This window comes from Eretmochelys imbricata, chromosome 1 (assembly GCF_965152235.1).
Source record: "Eretmochelys imbricata isolate rEreImb1 chromosome 1, rEreImb1.hap1, whole genome shotgun sequence".
NCBI lineage: Eukaryota > Metazoa > Chordata > Testudines > Cheloniidae > Eretmochelys > Eretmochelys imbricata.
In genome coordinates, this window is record NC_135572.1 from 162,977,010 (window position 1) to 162,994,829 (window position 17,820).

A 17,820-nucleotide genomic window follows, 5' to 3' on the forward strand; every position below is an offset into this window, starting at 1 on the left:
CCCAAAACAATAAGTCAAATTTAGTCTTAGCTGTATTTTATAAAATAGTTTAAAATACATAGACATTTAAATTGTCATCTTACGTTAATGTACAGTAAATTCAATATTTCAGAATATCTATGTATTTACTAGTCCGCTGTGAGTTAACGTCTCATTTATTACGTATCAATTTAAACAACCACTGAAATAAAAAGCAAGTTAAAGAACAAGAACCTTCCCCAACCTATAAGATAAATTTTGTACTGACTTGTGTAACTCCTCCCCTTTAGTGTAAATTTTAGGCATTAAAAAAAACTCGATGTCCCTTTAAAGTATTAAAGGGACAAATGTGAATGAGCTGCAAAAAGTGGTTGTGTCTGCACTGACAGTCCTAGAGAATTAAGTGTTCTATTTATCAAGTAAGAACAGGAAAGGAAATTTAATGCATTACTAGTCAAAGATCCTTAAAAGATTCTCTTCCTTTTAATTTCTTACCTGAATAGCTATCATCCTTGTAAGTGGAATGCTTTTCACTACAGGTGTATTTTTATTCTCAAATTCCATCTTAACAGCAGATGTATCATATTTAACTTCCTTAATACTGCTCATACCCTGGTCAAGATTATCTTCATAAGAGCTGTAGTCTGACTTCACCAATACATACTGAGGGTCCGGGTATGTTTGTATTTGACTTGGTATATGATTGCCAGATATGTACTCTCTGTCTGATATTATTGTTTTATCAATATCAAGAGGAGCTTCATAATCAGCATATATATAACTAGGTTGCCCAGAAACATCTGGAATAGGAGGCATTTGACAAATCATTGAGAACGTTCTTTCATTTTCATAACCTGAGGAAACCTTAGTCAGAGGTATATCATGATTATCAGAAATAGAGGAGTGCAGCAATACATTTGAAAAAGATAGTGGTCCTTCTATGGTATCAATACTCTGACTAGGGAGAGAATGCATTGAAATATAAGAAATATGTGAAGAATATCCCGTGACTGAATAATCTGGAGTTTCACAGTTTTCTACTGTAGTATTAGTAGAAATTGACATATAAGGTTTAATATAAGACACTGGTTTGAATTCTTTAGCAGCTGGGTTTAACTGTAGTTTGCTCTTGGAATTTCCAGGAATATTTTGACAGGCTATGTGATTTTTCTCTTCACTTCTAGTATCTTCTTCAGTCTCCGTATTTTCCTTAAGCAGAACTGCATGCTTCATCAAGCCAATAAGATCGTCCATCATAACAAAATGAAGGGATTCCAGAAGGAAAGATTTCAGACCACCTGCATCTTCCACAATCTTACGGGCTTCTGCAGGGAAATGTTCATATTCTCCAACTAACAATTTATCATCAATTTCCATGGGACCATGTTCCTCCAAGATCTGAGAGAAATATCTTGAAAAAAACCAAACAGTTATACTCATTAATCCAAACATTTTTCATTTCACTTTTAAGTCACACTTGATATTTACATTACTGTTTTAACAGTAATTTCTACAAAGACAAATAGTATTAGTAATGTATTAAGAAACTTTTGAAATCAATTTTTTTTTCAGAAAAAAAAAACACATTGAGAAATGCCTACTAATTCTAGATATTTGCTCTCTATACCTCTTCTACAACTGTGACTCAAATGAACTTCTCCAAACACAAGGCCAATATAAAAAGGAGATGGCCAGAGGCAAGAGCTAAGATGATGACTTACTGTAATAAGCTGAAAACCAGAATCTCACAATTAACACTTTATTTCTCAAAGAGAAGCTAGTGTTATATACTTTATCTGAAGGGTTAGCAAGGAAAAGATAGTACATAATGTAGTCAGCTGAAGTACATGGATGTTAAAAACAAGTCACTGGAAATATAAATAGGAAACAATAAAACCAAACAACCTAGACAAAGTGTCACTATAGAAAACATTGGGGTGATATTAAATAGAAACTAAGATAGCTATTTTAAGTGAGGCCAAGTCAAGTGAACATGAAAGGGAGAAACAATAAAAGCTGACAACATCAGTGTGAGACATAGTCAACTAATCTCACTGTAGTTTTAATTTCTGCTGGAAATACTAAATAAGGAAAGTGTGTGTCCATTCCAATCCCTGTAAATTATTCCTTGATGACACAGCTGCCATTTTTATAGTAAAGCAAATGAGATTTAAATGTAAGTTTGTGTGCCAACAACAGAGACAGACATCTCAGGAAATTAGTAATAGTATCAAAATCTTCCACTTCTAAGTCACTTGTTCAGTCTTAACCAAGGGTTCATAGAAATCAAGTATTACCAACTGCCAGCTATCTTGTGGCCTCTGTGAAATAAAACTGGTCATCTCTGTTCAGTTCCCAGCAGACTGATGTCCACATCAAACCCAATACCACCACAATTTTTACGTATTTCAGAGTAACAGTCGTGTTAGTCTGTACTCGCAAAAAGAAAAGGAGTACTTGTGGCACCTTAGAGACTAACCAATTTATTTGAGCATAAGTTTTTGTGAGCTACAGCTCACTTCATCGGATGCATACTGTGGAAAGTGTAGAAGATCTTTTTATACACACAAAGCATGAAAAAATACCTCCCCCCACCCCACTCTCCTACTGGTAATAGCTTATCTGAAGTGATCACTCTCCTTACAATGTGTATGATAATCAAGTTGGGCCATTTCCAGCACAAATCCAGGTTTTCTCTCCCCCTCCTCCCCCCCCACAAACCCACTCTCCTGTTGGTAATAGCTTATCTAAAGTGACCACTCTCCTTACAATGTGTATGATAATCAAGGTGGCCATTTCCAGCACAAATCCAGGGTTTAACAAGAACGTCTGAGGAGGTTTTAACTCAAAGATGAAGCATATGAGAGGAGGAGGATGTTAGAACAGATGCTGTATCAGCAAAACAGATCAATTCTGCCTCCAAGGCTGTCAATCTCCCAGGAACAACCTCCAGCTTTCCCTTTGATGGAATTTCTTGTTCCCTTACATCAGCATTTATTTGTATTCTTCAAAAGTCTGAGGTATTAGCTATTATCAATTACACTCTAAATTTAGATTTTAGGATGTTTTATTCACGTCTACCGGTTCAGCATTTCTTCCTTCAGAAAATACTGTAGATTAAATCTCAAATGGATGATGCAGAATTTATCTTCATATAAGCTGGAAAATTCACCCAATTTTTTTTTCTTTAAAAAAAAAGGACAAATATTTGAAATGACTGAACAGAGAAGTTTACACCTACTCATATAAACTTTCACATGTTGGGTCTGGGTTATTATCCAAAAGTCTCTGATAATTGTTACTGTCTGAAACATTGTCATACAGAGCTTCAAATTCTTCCACTTGATCACGAAGATATTCTGGAATTATGAAAGGCTCACCAGGATTCATAAAACTTCTGTTGGGAAGAGAAATCTTATGATTTAAACAAAACAAAAAACAGACCTTGATTTATTGGATTCATCCAATTGACTAATGCACAGGACCCAAGATTATCTGATTAAACTAATTTTAAATTTTTTAATAGTAATGTTAAGAGTGGCTTGGTACCCCTAAGCAACACTCTGAGAGTCTGAATTTCTTGGTGTCAGCATTCTTTTTTTTTTAGGCTAACTACAAAGCTTTTGTAAAGACTTTTTTTACCCTTAAATTACTGATAAGTACCCTCAACCTCAACTTTCATCTTAATAGATTTTTTGGTCTGATATCTGTTTATGGTATAAATCCTTCCGAGCAGGGACTGTATCTTTTCCTCGTTGTGTAAAACAGCACACTCTGGCGTGCTATACAAAAACAATAATAAAGCTGTTTGCTGGTACTCACAAGGTATTTTCTTCTGGAAATATACTGTCTTCTTCTCGGGTTACTGCACCAACCCCGCCAGATAGTACTAAAATAGGCTAAATTAAAAAAAATTACAATTTTTTACTTTGCCACAGTATATAAAATTCAAGTATCTACAAGATAGTGATCCATCATCAGGAATGTAAGTGACTTATTTGTATCAAATCCTGTTTTAGTTTGACATGTATTCAGATGCCCTATAATGAATTATGAAATTTGACCACTGTGATTACAACAAAAGCTAGAGGACTCTGATTAAGCCTGCCCAAAAATCCTTCCAGAATTAAATGATCGTCTGTTCTTCAGAACTAGTTGTAGAAAGCAGGAAAGGGACATTCAGCCCCAAATGACTTTTCACTCTTTGTTCATCTAAATCCTATGACATTTTTCTATCTTTTCATTAACTCTCAAATGTAATCTATGGTCCCTATTCTACAAATATTTAGGCACTTAATTTCATGCATTAGGAAAATTCCCACTGACAATTGGGACCAAATTGGGACCAAATTTTAGAGAGTTGGGACCAAAGTATTTATTTGATTTATATTCTGTGCCTCAACAGACTTTTTCTGTTAACTTGCTCCTTTACATTTGTTACCTTTTAAGTTAAATAATTTTACCTACTTTTTTCATTCACTCCTAAGTTTCATTTTTTTTTTGCTTTTTCATTAAGAACAATTTTCATTAACTTCACATATCTATAACTTTAGAAGTACCCTATCTAATACTAATAATAAGTGAAAGATTTTTAACTTTTATTTTACTACAGTTTCAAAGTCAGCTGAAAACAAAGAAAATTCTTTTTGAGGCTCCTTCTTAGCAATGTATCTTCACTAAATTCAGTCCCTGAAAAGCAGAACTAAGGACAGACAGGTAACGGTTTCCACAGCACAGAAGTCAGAAACAGGACATTATTCCTTAATTATCTATTAACCAATATTTGACAGGGTATCTAGTAATGGATTTGTTTTTTCCCCTCTGAGCTTTTAAGGGCCTACTTTCTGCTTTTTCAGTTACTAACATGTCCCATAAACACAATCAGAAGAACAAGAGGAAGACTTTCCCTATGTAAATATTGTTACAGATACACCTTCTCACAATGTGGATCTTCCTCACAGTCCCGGTCACATTCACCTCTGTTGATTATGGTACACGAAGCTGTTGGACTGATAAAAGCTCCTGTGCCAAATCTGATCTGTATTTCCAGTGTGAACTGGAGCCAAAAAGTCTATTTCAGCACTGAAGTAATCGCAGTAGATTGTGTTCTCTATCTCTACGGTACTGAATTCCTCCTCCCCTTCCCCCCACACTGCTGTATTGAAGTTTGGATCAGTACGCTGCAAGGAAATTGTTGGAAATGCTGATGTGGTCAGAACCATGGTTGTTTGTGAAACTATGTCTATATTGCCTTTTGCTTTCTGTTACTACAAATTTTGAATACTACTTTAATTGCTACCTACAACATTAACTGTACCTTAGTAACATTTTCTATCTAGGGACTTCTCTTTAACTTAACTTGAAGAATATTTCTCAACATGCTCTTTTGGAAAATACCCAGTTTTAGATTTTTAAATACTTCAAATTCCAATTTTTAGTAAAAAATGCTTATTTCTATTCAATACAATTATTACATACCCTTGATTCTTTTGTCTTCTTCTTCCTATTTTTGTTTTTAACTTTGATACCATTAGTCTAAAACAGAAATATAAAGTCAATAGCTACTCATTCAGGAGAAGTTACCATGTGTTTCTTACACTGACACACAAAGTTCTTCAATTAAAACTCTCCTATTGTTTGGAATAATAATTTACAGAATATAACAAGCAGTGGTTTTTTTTTTTTCCCCCCCAGTTCTGGAAACCCACATGGAAAAATCATTTGGCAAGTCTTGTATTTAGACTGTTCCACTCACATGAATTCTGCGTTTTCCTCATTCTCCACTTTTATTATAGGGAACATGGGTTTTAAAAAGAGAATTGACAATTTTTCTGTTTCTGCTCCTTGTTCCCCACATGAAGCAATGATTCTGTTCTGTGACAACTTCTGTAACCGTACACTGTGATGTCACAAACACCACAACTTCATGTAGGGAATAAGCATCAGAAAGAGGGCAACTGTTGACCATCTTGTTCACATGAAACATATTTCTATGTGATAAGTGAAGGAGGGAATTAGGAATTATCTTCACATATTGTTAACAGGAACTGTGAACTGAACTGACTGAAAGATTATTTCCTCTCCAATTTTTCTCTAATAAGATATTTGTCTTCTCAATTTATGTTTAACATTGATGTCTAGTTTCCAATGACAACAATTATTTGTGGCAAACTGTAGTGATCTTATGTCATTAGCTTACTTTTGTATATAAATAATACACCAAAAACACAAATATTTTAATACAACAACATTTATATTTCCCTGAAACTGGAAGATACCACATGGTTCTACATTCCATTGACAATTGCATTAATTAACCTTGTCAAAACACCCATTCTGTGTATCAGAAGTCAATTGTAGTGCATAGGTGGACTAATTAGTAAGCAGAATAGACACATTTTCAACCAGAATGCTTCAAACACATGAGCACCATTGACAAATGCAGATTCTGTTACTCCACTTGGTACAAAGATATTACTAAAGTTGTATGGTAGCAAACTAGTAAGGTATGATTCAGAATGATGGACAGCAAAGAAGGCTTTAAGTATTTTTTTAAAATCATAGTTGTACTCTGAGAAGTGACTGTAAAAATGTCAATGTGTAGTTCTCAGTTTGTCTCAAATGACCTGAGCAAATATGCTGAGGTTCTTAATAAAAAATAATTTTTGCAATTATGCAAGCTCAACTTAAGATCTGATAGTCAAGTTGGGTTCTTTCTCTGTCACTTACTATTTTGAAGTGTATACTACGTGAAGTGGTCAGAGTTAATGCTGATTGTTGTCAATGTTACTACAAATAACACACATGCAAAAGACCCTGAGTTCAATTTCGGATTCAAAGTTGGCAGTTAGAAAGAAAAAAAAACAAACAAAAACAAAGAAACAAAAATCCAACAACTGTCTTTTACCCGTAAAGTGGTAAATTTATCTGACCCACCACCACCATGCTATTTTTACAGTGATACTTTTCACATCGAAACCACACATTAGTATGAAGTACTGTTTCTAAAGCCCTCTAGCAAACTAAATAAATAGGGGGGGGGAGAGAATTACATTTGCCAAGTCACATTTTTCCTTGTAAAACAAAGTCATAGATAGCTGGATTCCTCCCCACCCCCAATAAAGAGAAAACAGAAGAAAAATTGTTTGGCAAAATGCAAGCAAATGTAATGCTGTGCTGAAAGATTTAAAAAAAAAAAAAAGGAAGAAAAGAAAAAAAACAAAAGTTCTTTGTTCACTTCGTTAAGGCTTTAAACTCACCTTCCACCCCCACCCGCCAGCCCAGTCTCCCCAATTCCTGTTAAAGGTTTTTTATGCTTGTTTTTTAAATTACATATATTGGGGTCTTGCTTCAATCATTTATGAATGCAGAACTATAGGATGTCATCACAGTGACAAAAGACTAAAACCTGAGCAAATGAAAGAGAAAAAGGATCATTAGCCTGACTGTTTCACAGTTTTGTTAATATCTATTTAATTCAATCTCCTGATGGACACTTGGAGAAAATCTGTCTATTCAAAGATTCCAAATCTCCCCCAACTCCATAATTGAGAGCTGAGAAAGCTCCCATACTTATTCTCCAGTCTTCTAAGGAGTGCTGCTTCAAAAACCAAGGAAGACTTGATATTCACAATACTTCTCCTTTTTCTAACTGCAGATTGTTTTGCAAACCTTTCAGGCCTTCAAAACAAAACAAAAACTAGAAGTATACCATTTTCACTTTCTATTTTGCAAGTCCCCTTAAAAAACAGGAAGTGAGCATGCATCTTCATTATACTTTGTGTCCACTGTGATGGTTTACTGTTGAGCATGTATTTATTCATTTTTCAATTAATTATTTAAAAAACTTACAGAAATTTCTTCATTTTCCTGCTTCTTTAATATAATGCAAGGAACATCTATTGAAAGAAAAATATTAAATTAATTAAAAAAAGAAAGCTGTATAGTACACAAAATATTAGATTCTGTAAATTATGAGATTTTGGGGATAAAATTTTTTAATCTTTAAAATATCCCCCAGAATAAAAAAAGTTATTCTCTAAAATTTCATTCCTGCTAAGACACATGCACATGGTTAGAGTTAAGCACTGGTTTTACTGTAACTATATATATAATTAAGGGAAAGCCCCTGCATATGTCTTTGTAGGATTGGGACCTAAAAGTGGAACATGGTATCTCTCATTCTCACACAGCCTTGATAACTGCAGCAGATAAAAATTCTAAGTTCTAAACAAGTCAAAGTAAAACCTGCTGTACGCTGCATTTTGTATTTCCAATTTTTGAAATACATGGGTAAAATCTTTACATATGCATAACCAAACATTTTAATAACATTTATCATCAGGAATCAAAGTAATCCCTTAAAAATAGCTGTTCATAATTAAAGCTACTACAGGACAGCATTACAATATAAATAATGCTAATTATTAGTTTCATTTTATTTAAATAACTCTGAATTGTACTAGCTGCTTTCTTTTTCACATGCTCCTGTCTCTTTAGACTGTTCAGTCTTCAATATGGAACTCAGAAGATCCAATATGCAATTTATCGGAGAAGCTAATACTATCCCAAGATTGCAACATTTAAATTACAGTGTCACCACTTTCCTAGGATAATCCACAATAACATAGATGCAGAGTAAAGGCAGGCACAAGAGGGCACTTATAAAGGAAATAAGCTGTATACATTTACCCATTTTATCGAAGAATTCATCTAAAGCTTGATGCAGAGATGGAAATTTCTCTCTATTATCCTCTAATAGCCATATTACACATCGAGTTTCATTCAGTGATGCTTCATAGAAACACTTAAGTATTTCATTATCTTCAAAGCTGGTCAACACACTGCCTAATTTACTGCCATACTTCTCATTCCATAGAAAGGTTATAAAGCTAAGGTCAAGCTCTTTAACAATATCTCCATAACGAGAGAAAAAGATCTTTGTGGCTTCCAAACCTGAAATGAAAAAAGTTAACATCAGTTAATATATTCAATTTAGGACTTCGGTTATTCCAATTTAGGGCTGAGTGTCTGACATCTGCTACAGAACAGTTTCCTCCAAAACCAGATGTAACGTTGCCAAAATTGAAGATATATACTGTAGCCTTGAAAAGTGCAAACAATCAGAACAGGTTCCAAAAAAATCAATTTTTTTACTCTACTATCAATTTCATAAATGTGTCAATTGCCTGTCGAAGTGCAGGTAATAGAATCCAATTTTTAAAAACTGATTTTATCCCGTTTTTGGCATTTATTACATATCTTACTGCACTTTACTTGTAACATACACCCTACATTTTAATCAAACAATAAACCAATTAAAGCTCTATAGCAGGGCAACATTACCAAAAAGATTAGAAGCTGACTTCTTCAAACTGTAGTCAGCTAAACAGAAGATTAGCATTCCAATTTGTATGGCCAAGATAATAAATAGTTACTTTGTAGAAAATGTTTAGATTTATCCCTATTTTATAGACTGCCTTCTCCTTTCTGGATTTTAAAGAGACGGATTCTTCACATCTGATCCTCTCCTACTGGCAAAGTCCCATACAAATCAGTTGCAAAGAGTCCAATATTTCAAATCAATGTATCTGCCATTTAAACCACCTTCATTTTAGGAACTTAATTAGCTATAGACAGAACAGTGTTTAATTCTATGAAGTGCAATACTTAAAATAGCAATGCTACTCTGGAAAGTGACTTAAAATGCCACTTTACTACTCAGATGCATCTTGTTTGCATTAAGAAAACATCTTACCACTTCAGTGACAGGTTCTTTTATTGCTTTTGACGGCACTGCAGAGCCAAGTGGGGTTGCCTAGGTGTAACTGAAGGCAGAATTTCTGCCGCAGAATATATGGTTGAGGATTACACCACAAGTCAGAAAGAACAAAGCTTGACTTTAAGATCCTTGGTTAAGAATGCAGAGCAGGCTACTAGGGATCTTTTAACCAACGTTTAATTTGTAAACTGAACAAATTCCATGTGAAACCAGAGATAAACATGACACCTCATGATAGCATACTACAGACTTACTTTCCAGTAAATGGAGAAAAAGGAAGGTGGAAAGCATGCTTAATTTTATAATTTCATCTGCAAATTAAGTCATCTTACAGTTATATGAAGTATGACCTACCAAAACTGTTAAGATCTTTTATCCACTCATGTAATTTGGGATCCACTTCTTCAAGCTCACTCAGCACATGGACAAAAATTCTTGTGTTTACTCTATTCTTCTTCTGAATTAAATGACTTATGAGCTGCTCCATCACTTCATTTGATGTACTGCTACTTGTAGAACACATGCTGTAATCCTCCTCGCTTATTACCCACCAAGAAAGTAGTTCACTTAGAAGTTTGGAAGTGTCATGTACACCAGTTTTTATCTGTTCAATGTTCTGCAAAATATGCTGCAGGACTCTATCACTAGCAAATAAGAACCTCTGAACAGAACCTATAACAAAATAAAGCAAGATTGTTATGTCAGTTTAGAACTGCAAAACAGAATCAACCCCAAACTATAGATCAACTTTATTACATTTTTTAAATGTCTATCGTGTGAACTGGAACTCAGATTTGGCTACAAGGGGTTCTACTTGTACTTGGTATAGACTAACAGAATTTCTCATACTGGTAATTGAATTTTAGATGCATCAGAAACTGATTTACAAAAGGCGCAAACCATTTGTCTTCCTCAATTAATATTAGAAAGAAAATTTTAACTACCAGTAATTTTAGCTTCAAATTACCACCACATGGAATGCATATGCACCCTGGGTGCCTAGATGGAACTCTCCAGAGCAGCAGTGACCAATGTGGATGCATGCATCTGAACATTATGTTTTAACGGTATATATGGAACCTTGGCCTTATCCCTGCCTGAAAGTCTTTGCAAAAGACAATGAAGAAAAGATGGGTGGCAAATGTGAGAACTACAGTCACTAGAAAGTAATCTTTCCTTCTCCTTCAAGAACTGTCTCTAACAGACTGCCACATGAGAGACTGGCTAAAGATAATTTTAAAAAAGACTGAAGTGCTCTCTCCCAAATTTGGGACCAGACCTACCCAAGTCTAAAGTAATGGCTGTGTGCATGTATGAACTGAGCTCCAGAAAGCAGCCTTACACATCTGTGATACATATCTGAGACATGCTGGTGATGATCATTTAGACCTGTTGGAGAATACCCTATGTAAGGATATTTCAGGACTGATTCAACAGGTCCACAGATTACCTCACAAATCCAAGAAAAGCAGACAGATCCACTGCTTACGCAGACAAAACCACTGCGTACGCTGAGTTCTTAGAGCTAAGAACCAGGTTTCATTTGCATAAATACAAGATGCTACACCCCAGTGATCAGGTGGAAGGTAGCAGGTCAGTGAATTGACTATTTTCAGATAGGGCATGTCTACACTGCAATGTAAGAGCAGGGCTCAAACTCAGGCCCAAGCCTAACCCTCTTCGGTCTACACACAAAGAGCGCTAATGCAGAGCTCAGAGCAGGATCCTAAGACCCTACAGGGGTGGAGGATCAGAGCCTGAACCAAGCTTGGACACCAGGTTTCGAGCCCAATTGCTTTGCAGTGTAGACCGCCTCAGTGCACTCACGCTCCGGAGTCTGTCAAAAAAAACCCACTATCCTCCTATAGGTTGATTTTCTTTGTCCTCTGGACAGTCAAGTTTTCCCACATTGCACCATGAATGAACAAATAGCGAGAGAGGCCACATTTTATGAGGGTGCTAGGAAGTCTGGGATATGGGTTATTAGACTCGGACCCAAATAATGCAGTGAGACACTCAAGCTCTAGGTTAACAAACCTAGGGTCCGCTAATTGAATTTCTACTAATCCCGGGCCTGCCATGGGTGTTTTACTGTAGTATAGACTGTCATAGAGATAGAGACTTTAGGTCATGACATGATTTTATGCACAATATTACATATCTTTTATCAACACCCTTTTATGCACTGGCTACACCAAATCTTTCCTATTTGGTATTATTTATTGCCATACATGATGTTTCAAATTACACAACAGGTTACATAGAACGTTGCTTCCCTTTTTAGCAAGAACAAAACTATCAATCCTATTATTTGACAAGGATCTTCCTTGTTTTCCTTAGACACTCCAAAAGGTCGATAATAGGACGTCCAAATGTTAATATTTTTTTGCCAGGAATCTTTGTTCACTTTTTTTATCTCTAAAAGATTATACAGACTTCATAGCAACTATACTCAATTACTCAAGCCTACAAAAGCTACATAGATATTGCTTATACATCTATGTATACACTGCTAATCAATTATCCACTAAATAAGGATTAGGCCTTTATTATGTTACATAAGATAAGCTCATCTTACAAATGCTTTAGTCCCTTTACACTCTAAAACCCTTTGGATCAGACACACCTGTAAGAACAATAATACAGAGTGCACCCCCTCACCTTTCATCTGGGCTTATGAACAGGTTTGGTCTAATTAAATAGCTCTGAACTCTTAAGCTCCCAAAGATATGTAACCTAGTTTCCCCAACATGGAATGAGGTTTCAGGAAAGAATAACTGCAGATTTATGCATTGATTCAGATGGAACTTGGAAACCACCTAGTCAGAAACTTGGTGAAGGAAGTACTCTCATGAAACACTGTATAAGGGGGACCAGCCAGTAAATCTTAGATTTCCCCTATCTGAGGTTACAGTACAAAGACCATGGGTTGAAAGGGTAGATAGAATAAAGATAATACAGAGGCTCAAATGTTGGTTCAACAAGCACTGGATTCCAACTCCAAGAAGGTGGCAGCTCTTAAACAGATGGAGATACATTACACAACCCTTTTAAAGAACTTAAAGGGCCACAAAGAAACTCTCTCACTTCAGAGCATAAGTTTCACAGCTCTTCAGAAGAACTTCTTGAACTATTTGTGAACACTCAATGTCCACATTTAGCAACACATCACAAATTCATATTTCAAATCTAGATGAATCTGACTAGGTGCAATCTGACCAAGTGAGCTGGCAGAAGAACTGAGAGACTTATTTATGCTAAGTTAGAAGATCTGAGATCTAAAGAGAGTTTCAAAAGGGAGATAAGGGAGGTGGCAGAGAATGAAACTAAGGAACATTCTCCACGGATTATTTTTAACCCCCACTCTCCTAACCCTATTTCATTCTATGCTGTCTGGAGGGAAAAAACGGTCTCAAAGGGGAGCAGGGAAGGGAAAGACTGTGCTCTGATTGCACCAAGGGCATGTGTTCATCCCATACATGAGAATCTACACACGTATTCTCAAAGGAGAATTAAATTAAAGCAACTATCCACTATCTTTTCCACAAAAGGAAGCTAGTACATACAAAATAGTAAACTGCTTCATGTGAAACATAGTAGTATTTTATTTAATACTATATTGTCTAATTTTAGCAGCAAAGCCTATCAAAAGTAAATTAAATTCTAAATTAAAGCTTGCCAGCCATCTTATCTCACCATTTTTGGTAAATAAATTTGCATTTGGACGTAAGCACTACAATAAATATGTAAACAGATATTCTGTTCTATACAGATTCTTCTATAGTGTTCATCACTCTAGTATTTGAACATCTTCCCTTAGTGCATTGGCTAGGGCTCCTATGCACCACGGTAATACAAATAATCAAGTAATTAAGCAACATGGCTATACAGGACACTCCACATCAGTATTTATAATCCTTTCCTTAAAATAATACTCATATTTGATTCACTGAGGGTACATTAAAACTACTACTTTTGCTAATCAAAATATCCATTTGTTTATATGATAGAATATGTTAGAATACAAACGTATTCTACAACAAAATACCTTAAACTTCCACGTACCTTTATGACCATCATACTTAGATGTATTATTTTCCCTTTTATTTTCTTCCACACTATCTTTTGCAGACTTCAGTGCTTCTTCTCTTACATGCTTTCTCTTTAATTTTTTTTCTTCTTTTATTTTTAGCTTCCTAGAACTGATAAATGGAACTGATCAGTGAGGCCAATCAGCCTCAACTATCAATGGACGATTTTTTCTCTGGCAGTTTACAAACCATTCTCCATCTATTAGAACATTTGTCAGCTTACATTATAAAGTTTTCACAGTAGAAGTCATTAGTCAAACTATAGAGAGGTAAAATTTGAATACAGCTATTCTTCAATTAAAAAGGAATGGAGACCATCTACCTTCAGGCATACTGAACAACTTATTTTAATATTGTAGATGTAGAGAGAATAGCCTAAATATTTTACAATAATCTGTATTAGGAGGAGCTGACTTTAAAAGACTCTCTGATGCATGCCCATATTTACATCTAACATGTACAAGATGTTGAGTTATTTATAAATAAATGTTAAAAAAAAATTCCCAGAGTTCCTATGACCAACTTAACTAACACAAGAAATCCATCTTTACACATGTATCTCTCATTATTGGAATTCATATTCCAAGTAATCTAAACTCCCACCTAAATGAAACATGTTTAGTGAATATCTCATTCCTTCATATAATTTTCTTTTTGGAACAAGATTAAGGGGAATAAAATGCTGAGGATCTATACTAAACCTGTCCAATACATATTTACAGTTTGGATTTCCCAGGGTTCCTGTCTAATCAAACAAGTTTATCCCCTTACTATAAAGCACCAGTATTTACACTCTGTCAAATCTGTTGTGAGCAATAAATGCAAACTCCTTTAGAGATATTACAGCAATGCCAAAACTGTGCAAATCGAACATTCAAACGTAATTGGTATACGCAATTCAGATTTTAATCAGAATTTTTCAGTCAAGTAATGTAGAGGTGCTCAAGTTTTTCCGTACTGCAATGCCCCTCCCACGCAGCTTGAATCTAGCCATTTCCTTCCTCCCATTTAACAATATGAGAAGGGCTAAATGGTTACAACCCCCAAATTGACAACTCATGCTCTAAAGCAGAGTTTCTCAACATTTATACCAGGGACCGGCTTGCTGCCCGTCTAAACTATGTCTGGGAAATCTCAGGGAATGGGAAGGAGGCTGCTATGGACTGGTTGTTGAGAAACACTGCTTTAGGCTGTATTCTCTGCTAGAAGTGCTCAACTTCCATAATAGGAGGTTACTTACCTGTAAGTGGAGGGTCTTCAAGATGTGTGGTCCCTATCTGAATTCCACTGGGGGTTATGCATGCATACCATGCGCCTGGAGCTGGAGAATTTGCAAATCGTGTCTTTTGGATGGCGCATGAGCCCTGGTTCACCTGGTGCCTCCGACTGAGAGGATAAAGGGTGGGGTGGACATATAGCCTCTCTGGTTCTCTCTCTACCATAAATCAGATAAGATCTGAAGCAGAGAGGAAGGAGGGCAGGTAGTGGAATACAGATAGGGATCACACACCTTCAAGGACCTCCAGTTAAAGGTAAGTAACCTTCTCTTCTTCGTCGAGTGATGGTCCCTATTGTACTCCACTGCGGGTGACTGACAAACAGTACCTAAGTAGGAGAAAGATGTGAGGATGCACACGATAGGGTTGAGTGGAGTACTGCCATCCCAAAAGAGGAATCAGCAGAAGAGTTCAGCACCAGGGCAAAATGCCTTGCAAATGTGTGAATGGAACTACTAAAGTGGCCACTTTACAAAATGTCCAGGAGATGTGCGTCCTCAAGAGATGCTATAGTCGTTGCTTACACCATAATAGAATGAGCTCTTACCTCCTTGGGGACCGGGGTCTTCTTTTTAGGTATTAGGAAGGAGGTTGAGTAAAACCCTTTCCCTTGGTATTGTGGAGGAATATGTCCTATTGCTCCTCTCTGCATTAAGGAATCCACCTCTTGTGTGAGCCAATTCTTGTGAGAGTGGTCCTTAAAAGGGGACGGGGAGGAGGGTTTCAGGGGAAGTAGTGATGCAAACTATCGCATAGCCAGAGTGGATGACATTCAGCACCCACTTGCCCATTGTTATCGCACTCCAGCTGTTGAAAAAGAGACCTAGACAAACCCTGAATGGTGTGCTGGAGTCGGTGGGCTTAGTGGTTCATGGCTCTCGAGCTCTTGTCAAAAATAACGTCGAGCTGATGGCTGAGACTGAGATGCCAAGCCTGTTGTGGAGGAGGTAGGGAAGCAGGACTTCTGAACATTGTCTCTCTTATATGTTAGTTCATAGGGCCTCTGATAGAAGAAGTGTTGAGCCATATACCTCAATTTGGCCGACAGACAATGAAACTTCCTCTTAGGATCAGGTGCGTATATCCCCAGTGATTGGAGGGCAACCCTAGAATCCTTCTGAGTATGGAGGGACTCATCTGTCTTCTGGTTGAAGAGGTGCTATTCAAAGGGGAGGTCCTGAATGGTATTCTGGACCTCCAAAGAAAGCCATGATGCATGGAGCCATGACTCCCTGCACATAGCAATGGCAGTAAATATAGCTGAAGAGGAGATAGCAGCAGCATCAACTGCCAACTGGAGGGTGGCCCTGGCTATTAGTTGGTCTTCGTCTATCATAGCTTAGAAATGAGCTCTGTCCTATTGTGGAAGGCTGTCCGTAAACTCGGCAAACTTGGCATAGTTTAGGAACTTGTATTTAACCAGTAATGCCTGGTAACTGGCTATCCTGACCTTCAGGCTGGATGATAAGACCTTTCTTCCCAGTAAATTCAGGCATTTTGCCCCCTTCTCCATGGGAGAAGACCTAAGGTGTTTCTGTCTGGTCTTTTCAGAGAAGGCGTGGCCCACGAACAAATTGGGAGCTGGGTGAGAAAACCAAAATTCTGCACCTTTAACCAGCACATAATACTCCTCCTCCTTTGGGGACAGGAATGCAGGTGGCAGGGGTGTGCCAAACTATTCTAGCTGGCTCCAGAATAGCTTTATTGACAGAGACAGCTATTCTGCTGGGTCCGGAGGCATGCAGGATATCCAAGAGTTTGTGCTAGGAGTCCTGGATCTCCTTAAGGGGAATCTGAAGCTCGCCAGAAACTCTGTGGAGAAGGTCCTGGAACTGCCTGAAGTCATCAGGGGTAGGGAAGTGTCCGGGGATGCGGATGGTTCCGGAAGAACTGACTCAAAGTATTCTTCCTTCTCTCTTGGATCGAGAGGTAAAATGTTCCCTTACAGGGAAGGCAAGCGGTGACTCCCTACAGATCAGATCAACTCTGCAGGGGGTACTGGTCTCAAGGTCCCCAATGCGGCCAGTAGGAGGGGTTGACAGATGGTCACATGGGCCCCCATGGCATGGGGTATCAGTGGTTCTGAGTTAGTTGAGGTGAAGGTTGTTCCCAAGCCTATGCGGGACTTTTTGGTAGAGGAGGATAAGTATGGAAAGGGAAGAGCAGTTCACCCGATAGCTCCAAGTCTCCTGAGAATAAGAAGGCTGATTCCGGTTCCAGGGGCGATATCATTGGAAGGCAGGTGTATTCAGTTTATGGGAGGGGTAATAAGCTCCATCCTGCAGTGGGTCCTCTTGCAGGAGGTATTATCTCCTTGGAGAATCTTGATGGAGGAGGGGATTCTGGAACCGGGAGAGCAAAGATGTCCTGTGGGGCAGCAACAGATAGAGTCCCCCTCACACTGGAGAGGCCTGAGCTTGTCCAGATCATTGGAGCTAGCAAGGAGGGTGGCATCGGATGGTGACTGGGTTTCATCAGTGCCGATGGATCCTGGGGTTTGGGAGGACCTGTGGATGATAGTACTGACAGGACACGGTCCAGAACCGATGGAACCCAATGTTTGTGGGCTTTCTTGTCATGCCTCAGGGCCTTAAGATGTCCTAAGTCCTCATGGGCTGAGCTACTAGGCTTGCTTACAACTAATTTCAACTTCTCTGAAGTAGATTTTCAGGAAGACTTAGTCTCATGCTTA

At 37.4% G+C, this 17,820-nt stretch overlaps 1 protein-coding gene across 8 annotated transcripts in view; it reads right to left on the reverse strand.

Moving 5' to 3' along the window:
• The window catches only part of TTC3 (tetratricopeptide repeat domain 3), a 135,343-nt gene that overhangs the window by 32,500 nt on the left and 85,023 nt on the right, over nucleotides 1–17,820 (reverse strand). For all 8 annotated transcript variants that reach the window (XR_013346338.1, XR_013346339.1, XM_077818550.1 and 5 more), the window contains 8 exons: nucleotides 13,826–13,962; nucleotides 10,115–10,432; nucleotides 8,671–8,934; nucleotides 7,831–7,877; nucleotides 5,458–5,514; nucleotides 3,802–3,878; nucleotides 3,221–3,376; nucleotides 475–1,390 (listed from right to left, as the gene is read on the reverse strand). Coding sequence is in view for 6 of the 8 variants with exons in the window: in XM_077818550.1 (XP_077674676.1) it covers nucleotides 475–1,390; nucleotides 3,221–3,376; nucleotides 3,802–3,878; nucleotides 5,458–5,514; nucleotides 7,831–7,877; nucleotides 8,671–8,934; nucleotides 10,115–10,432; nucleotides 13,826–13,962 (1,972 nt within the window). In the remaining 2 variants the exon portion in view is untranslated. The remainder of the gene's footprint in view (nucleotides 1–474; nucleotides 1,391–3,220; nucleotides 3,377–3,801; nucleotides 3,879–5,457; nucleotides 5,515–7,830; nucleotides 7,878–8,670; nucleotides 8,935–10,114; nucleotides 10,433–13,825; nucleotides 13,963–17,820) is intronic.